This window comes from Ptychodera flava, chromosome 3, assembly GCF_041260155.1.
Source record: "Ptychodera flava strain L36383 chromosome 3, AS_Pfla_20210202, whole genome shotgun sequence".
NCBI lineage: Eukaryota > Metazoa > Hemichordata > Enteropneusta > Ptychoderidae > Ptychodera > Ptychodera flava.
The window spans coordinates 35,229,671-35,237,606 of NC_091930.1; the positions used below are offsets into that span (position 1 = coordinate 35,229,671).

A 7,936-nucleotide genomic window follows, 5' to 3' on the forward strand; every position below is an offset into this window, starting at 1 on the left:
CAAGGTCATGTCGCAGTCGTCAATAACATTTTGAGGTATTTCTGTTCCTTTGCTGTTTCGTGTTTCAGAACTATTGTTTGCATACAGCACAGCTCACTGTCAACAAAGATTGTCCATGTGGTCTGTGATGATGTCACTTTTGATTGTGGCGGGTGCCTATACCATGGGGGCTACCCGAACAAAACAATTATCTCTGACTTGATTATCATAAAGAACCATCATTATGTATAGTTAAAATTATATCATACCAGTATATTGATGGCGCAAATGCAGCGATCTGATTGGTCGAGATGTTAAAAAGAACCGTGGTATACTCGCGATATACCACAGTCGGCACACGCGTGAACTCGTCTCGGCAAGTGCAAAATTCATTTTTGACATTCTATCCAGAATTTCAATATACTTTTATGATATAATGGCGATAAATCACGCCATACCACTCGTTTTTGACCAGTCCACTCCATATATGCACTCGCTATCGCTCGTGCATATATGTCGTGAACTGCAAATCTTGTTGTATACCGTCTTTTGAACTCTGTCATTGTGTGCCTGTAGCCCCAACACCCGCATCTCTTTTTATTTTGGTATTGTTACAACTTCGGCTGTTTTGGCTTGTAGATAAGCAGAGGCAAAGTACGCAGGAGCCTTTCCCGCGACGACAGCTTGAATGGGTGGTCGCAGTCCGTTGATGAAAAAGGATAAAATCTCCCGGTCGGTTTCTGAGCCTTCTCCCCCTTTTCCTTCAACATGGTTGCATATTGTTCGACAGTTTGGGTCGGTTGTTGTTTTAACTTGAACAACATCTGGTCGTATAGCCAAATCGGGCCGCACTTACCGAATCGATCCAGAAATGCAGTCCCTAGGGCCTCCATATCATTTTTGCATCATCAGGCTGGCCGTGGTACCATCTTTCTGCTTCATCAGTCAGGTAGAGACTGATTCCCCTCAGTTGTTTCTCCGTTGGCCAGTTTTTGAAGATTACGTAGTCTTTGTACCTTTGCCACCATCTCCGTGCGTTTTCATCCTCTCGACCACGAAAGATGCCAGGACCAATACCATTATCATCGCCGTTGTAAAGGCGGATTTCAGTCAGTTGAGTGGCGATATTACGCTGCCACTCAGTAGTTTCTTCACCGTCTTCTGACGGGGCTGCTGCTGTTCCTCGTCGCCATTCTAGAGTAGTGCCTTCCACTACGAGTTGTCATACACTCAACAATGTGAGCTTGCTTGTTACCCGTCGGATATCTCCACCAAGTGTTATAGTCGTATCTCGCCGGTCTGGGGAGTGAACTCACTGCTGAGAGGTACTTTGAGATCTTTGATAGAGTAGAGACTCACAGAGTTGTTGGGTATCAATGATGGTGGTTTATTACTGAAGTGTAAAGTTTACACATCAGATGCCCAGCTATCTCCGACTGAAAATAGTGGGTGATGATCGCTTTTTAAAAAGAAATCATAACATAGATCAAATTAGTTAATCCTCCAATCACTTATCAACTAGTATTTCCTGATTAGCTACAATAATTAAATATTCTTCCCTTCAGAAATACATTACTAAACTTTCTCTGATAGGATATTGATCATATAAAATTTTACATGATCTGCATAAGTGACATCATCGTTATACAACATTTCCCTTATGTAATCGTCCCAGGGTCCTGTCTGGAATTTAGGTATTGATGATACGAATTCACTCTACTGCCTTGACAATAGATGTCACTAGTACAAGTTTCTACCTGTATCCTTGATACTTAGGTATCAATGACGCAAATACATTGAATGTCCCTGACAAGGGAGTTTTAACGAAGATAAAGGAAAATTTGTAATGATCATTAACCCTTACACAGACTTGGAAAGTTCAGCCGTCTTGTTCACTGACCTTTATACAGATTCCGAAATTACAAAAACAATATTAATAAGCCAAAGAAAACTTAGTCTGTAACAGTATTACAAGAACAACAGTCCATACTTGTTAATTGGCCACCAGGCTAATTCCTCCCATAAATTATTTTTACAATCACCAACGCGATGATTATCTCCCTGACAAAACAAATCGTTAATGTAATATATGATGAATGTATTGATCGTAGCCCTATTGGTTACATACGCGAATTAATGTCCTACGAAGTGATTGCTTCAAATCAGTACCAGCATGTCGAACAATCAGTAAATGTACAGGTACCAATTAGCCAATATGCAAATGAACCCACTCTTTACTAAATGAACATTCGGCTTGTTTTTGAGTTAGACAAGACTCTGTACTCTCCCATTCATTCCTACATCATCAGCACAACAAATAAATTAGGAAAGGCAAGAAATAAACTAAAACTAAAACTGTACGGCTTTTACACGAGAATAGTTTACTAGTGCACCGAACATGACGTGATACATGTATAATCCCTAACGTTCTCTTTGCTACGTGTAATCATGGACGCAGTGGTACCGCCATGGTGTAATGCACGGACTACTACGACCTCACAGTAGGATAGTCATAGTATTTATTCACGTTCAAGAATGGGACAATTTTTTCTGCTTGACAAACACCAACTTTCCTTCAACTTCTACAACTTTATTCGGTCGATTTTCATGTGAATGTATGAAAAAAGGTATAAAAGTCACATGACTCTCTTTAAAAAACAATTCTATTATAGCAGGTTTTGTCCTCCATTTCGGTTGCCTGTCTCCCTAATCTAATGGTCGGTCCCTAAAGGATACAAATAATCTAGACAATTCATTCACTACCTGTGTATAGGTATCGGTCAAGTTCTTATTGATTACCTTCAGAGTTTTGAGTGTGAAGGTTATGATCTTGACCTTCATTCTACCCTACACAGAGAGCAAGTAAAGTTCAGCAGTAACTTTTGATAATATAATCACCATATTTATCCTACAAAACAAATACATTCCCATCATTCTTCTTCCCAAAGTACATTGAAATACCGAGTATTTGCTCTGCTATGGCGAAATAAAAAGTATCATAATATCTTTCAGGTAACCCGAACTACCCTAGAAAAAAACCAACGACCATGGACATTTTCCCCCATTTTCAAATATTTAAAGCAAAGTCCCGAAATTTTACCGTATTTGCTGTATTTTATGGGTCTCAGCCAACAAAAAAGTTCCTCTGCCCTACAAACCCTAGTTTCGGAGGCGTGTTACCGGAAACACGAACTTCATAACGTTCAATTGTGCTCTGCATTATTGCTAACAAAGTGATTCGGTTTTCAAATTAACATAATAAAGGTTGTGTTGGCAAGTGAAGACAAGGCATGAATTATTTTCGATATGATTTCAAAAGTCACACAAGAATTAAAAGCACAGCAAATTACTGGAAAATACATCAAAATTAACAGTTTATCAAAACTTACAGGCTGTGGGCCGGGGCATTTTAGCCAGGCCTACGTCCCACGTATCTATAATCAGAAAACTCCTTCATTTACATCTAACATATGAACAAATCGATGTTATTGCGATTTCCATTCAAGGGCTTGTCCTTACTCCTGTGGTATCTTTGGTGCATGCGGTGCCATTATATTAACGCTCCAACTTTCTTCAAACGAAACAGAGAATGAAATCTCTTTGTGGCAGTGTGTATACGTCTGTTCGTCTTCAGTATTTGTCGTCAAATCTGATTTGAAACTACTAGCTAAGGTGGCTGTTTAGCCCTCAAGAACTCAGAAATGACACGTTCAGAAATCTGATGTGATTTCCCTGGTGTTCGGTGAAAGCGATCTTGCGCGGTTCTTGCTTGCTGACGGCGATGGCGTAAGGGTTTTCATACTTATAGGGCTTCAGACTGACCTCCGATAAGAATTTACGCTACTGTCGTACTTCAGCACACAGATTCTGTTCGGATCGCACACGTACACGTTGTCGTCGGCGTCGATGTGTATGCCCGTCGGTCCGTAGACTTTGCGCGTGTCTGGAGCATCCCTGTCGGCGAAGTCGAAGAGAAATTTGCCGTCCGAGTCGAATACCCGGATTCGATTGTTACCCTGGTCCGACACGAATACTTGGTTCTTACTGTTGACGGCTAAGAAGAGTGGCCAGCCCATGCTATCTTCGCTTGACTTTGCAAGACCGAACTCGCTGACCAACTCCCCGTTCTTGGTGTACTTTTTAACGCAGTACCTCTCTTGCCACCAGTCAGTCGTCAGGACATAGCCGTCTTTCGTCAGCTCAATTCCTCGCGGTCGTACAGGTGCGCCCTCGCCGAACGCACTGATGACGCCCTTCTTCTGGCTACAAACAATGATCTGCTCGTTGGCCTGGTCGGAGACGTAGCACGTGCCGTCGTCAGAAACGGCGACGTCCATTGGACAGCAAGGCTTGGGGAAACGGCGCCGTCCAAGCTTGATAGCATCATCCGCTTTTCCATACCAATTCAGAATCTGAAGCCGTTGATTCTCTGAGTCTGCGACAACCAAATTTCCGTCGTGGGCCACGCCATACCTAGCGGGGTCCTGAAGCGACCCAGCGCTGGTTGGTCTAAGTCTACATCGAAGTATCTTCTTGCAGCCGCGAGATGTCCGGAAAGGACGGTGTCCGATCGAGCTGGTCCTTGACGTCTTGAACCATCTCATCGAGATGCTTGTCAACTTTCTTGAAAATCGCTTCCACTTGCTTCATTTTTTCATTCGTTCTTGTAGCTCCCAGCGTAAATAGAAGGCGCGATATGCGTTGTAATAGTCAACGCGGTTCGTAAAATTCACAGTGGTATACTATTGGTGAATAAACAACTAACCTGTGACCTCATGCGTATTATGTTGGTAACAAGCGATCTTGAGTTTGGTAAAGCAGACAAGTCCGGTAGTCTACGGTTAAGCCTTTATTAAAAAACCAACGTTTCGACCACACACAGGAGGTCTTCTTCAGGTTCTAAAATAATAACATGAGCGGATAAAAAGGATTAAAAATAAAAAACCAACAACGATACAAGACAGTGAAATGAAAAGAAAGATATTGCGTACAAGAGATATAAAAGTAAAGCTGGGCTTTGCGCGTATCATAGGAAATGTAAATCGATGAAACAAGTGTAAAAATACGTAAAATCAAAGCGGGATTCATGCATGTAATAAAAGTTAAGGCAAAACGAGATATTGACAGCAACTGGTGTCTGGAAAGCAGTTTGAACGAGGAAATAACTTACAATACTGGAGAGCTGTAAAAACCGATCGCACTATGATGGTGAGAAAAGGCGAATGACAAAGCCTTACAAAGTACTCCCTAGAGTGGAGAAAATGATACATGGGGAAAAATGGCTCTATAGTAAGTGGACGGAAATAAGATGGCGTGCAAATCTGGCGTATATTCTACCAATCTTTTCTGTTAATGCCATTGGGACATAAGGTGTCGAGTTCAATTAAGCTTATTTTGAGTTCCATTTGTTTTCTGATAGTCTTTTTTCGAAATATTTTGCAGAGTGCAGTGAAAAGAAAGTGACTAATGCTATGACCAGGACTATTAAATGTTCCGCTATAGGGGTATTTTTGTTTGTTCTTATACTATAAAGATGTTCGTAGATGCGTTTACGAAGTTCACATTTGGTTTCTCCCGATGTAAAGAAGATGACATTTTTTGCAAGTTATGACATAAAAAGAGATTGCGAGTTGAACAATTCATGTTGCCAGTGATCGAGATTGATTTGTCAGTGAGGTGGTTGTGAATGCGGCCATTGTCTGATGATTTCATAAATTTGCACTGGTTGCATTTATTGCAGGGTTTGCATTGTCCGGTAATATTCTGAGCGGGGTCTTTGGTGTAGTTGACTTTAGCTTGGACTAACAACTGTATTCCAGGGTAAACTGTTGAGTTGGTGGACAGCATTACAGTATTGGTGAAATTGTTTCAGTTGGTCTAGACCGTGTTGCCATATAAATCTGACGCCCTCGATGAACCTTTCCCAATTGTCTGGTGCCGGTGTGTAGTTTTTCCAGAATTTGTCTTTCTAATTTTCCCATAGTGATATTGGCATATGATGGAGCGACTTGCTACCCATAGCAGTACCGCATATCTGTAGATAGTATTGACCATTGAATTCAAAGTAGTTTTGGCCGCATTCACAACCATGGCCGCATGGCATGGCAACACGGTCTAGACCATAGACCCTCGAGAAAAACTCGACATTTATCGAGTTGAGAGACAGAAAAAGGCTCATAAGTCTGACAGTTACACAAACTTGTAGCATAGACCCTCCAAATATTTGTAGACTAAATTGACATGATGAACCATGCCACGGCTATGTATCAATTAAACTGACATTAGGATCAGCAATGCTTACAAGACAAATGGAAGGAGAGAGTTGGTGCCTATGTCGCAGAGTGCGTCTATAAACCACACCGTATTCAGCTACTTGAGGTTATACAGAGAATGGTGAGGTGAAAGGTCAACGGATCTGAAGACAAAACACACAGATATGTTGATGTAGTTATTTTTTTCCGCTACAAGTCTTCGGATTTCGATTCTTGTCGTCATAGGACTTGTCATTAGAAGAGAAATATCACACTGTGAGGTCGCACTTGTGCTCTGATTTTATGCTATCGTTTACAACCTTCTTGACTTTTTGCATCAAACATGCGCTGAGCTTTAATTTTCTTTTATGTGAAATTTTACTTGCAAAATGAAGAAGTATGTATGTATGTATGTATGTATGTATGTATGTATGTATGTATGTATGTATGTATGTATGTATGTATGTATGTATGTATGTATGTGTATGTATGTATGTATGTATGTATGTATGTATGTATGTATGTATGTATGTATGTATGTATGTATGTATGTATGTATGTATGTATGTATGTATGTATGTATGTATGTATGTATGTATGTATGTATGAAATAATAGATATCTTGCTGCATTTTTGAATCAAATGGAAACATTTTTCTTTGTCACAAAAAACCCGAGACAGACACGGGTGATTCTAACTAGTTTCTGAGAGGAAAAACGCTTCCGCGTGTAGATCACATTTTGAGAAAAAACGCTAAACATCACGCAAGCGTAAGGTATACACAGTGAGGTAAAATTCGATTTTATACCTTTTTACAATAAAATGGCTTGCTGAAACGACTTATAAACAGTCGATATATAAAGCCTCGGAATTTCGATTTCAGCCCCGCGTCCATCATCGTTTCGCGGCGGCCGCCGATTGAGAGTCGTACGTCACCAGTTGACACCTGCACTACGTATCGTGCACATCGTTATGCTATGCTATTCGCCTGGTAGTTTGGCGCCAAAATATGATACTGTACGGTCAACTGTTCACTGGAGCAACGTCGCGGACCTCAACGGAAAGAGCATGGGAAAACATATGAATACAAGATTCAACAGATTGCACCAGGGGTAGCCATAATTAAGCTGTTCGTGAAAAAAGTGTTCGCAAGTGGTTCGGAGACGCGAGGGCATTTATTTCATTCCATCAGTGGGTCGGGAAGAGGGCATCTCTTTTATGTCAGTAGGCGGGAAATTGTTTTTGGTTGGAATACTTCAGCTATACGGAACGTCAAAGATGGTGCACTTGAGTTGAGAGGACAAAATCATGTGTTGATGAGAGGGTAATGGGAAAATTTTGCTATGGAGTTTTGGTAGTGGGAATGGGAGAGGATAAGTGTGGGGAAACTTTTCAAATCGCGATGAGAGGGTAGTTTTGAACAGCTTTTGATTCCACCTCCAAAATTCAGTTTTACCCCAGATTCTTTTATATGTTATTTTTACTCTTCAAAACATTAGAAACAACTAAGGTTCCGTGAAATGTTTTTTACTGCGCCTATATCTTCTACCAATGCTAATAGGGTATCGGTCCTCTGCGGAAAACAGGTGCTGGTACGTCGGTAGCATTCTGAAGTTTAGACTTTGGATTAGGGAAGAGCACAACTCATCGCCAAACTCGATTTTTAGTCGCATATCGTGATTTGGCCAGTCATTTGCGGAAACAAC

General features: G+C 41.0%; 1 protein-coding gene across 1 annotated transcript; it reads right to left on the reverse strand.

Moving 5' to 3' along the window:
• Nucleotides 1-2,548: 2,548 nt before the first annotated feature.
• LOC139129895 (tripartite motif-containing protein 3-like) lies at nucleotides 2,549-5,190 on the reverse strand. The gene is made up of 2 exons (XM_070695584.1): nucleotides 5,150-5,190; nucleotides 2,549-4,878 (listed from the first exon to the last, which is right to left on the reverse strand). The coding sequence occupies exon 2, from the start codon at nucleotides 4,581-4,583 to the stop codon at nucleotides 3,792-3,794; it is 792 nt and encodes a 263-aa protein (XP_070551685.1). The 5' UTR covers nucleotides 4,584-4,878; nucleotides 5,150-5,190; the 3' UTR covers nucleotides 2,549-3,791.
• Nucleotides 5,191-7,936: the final 2,746 nt, after the last annotated feature.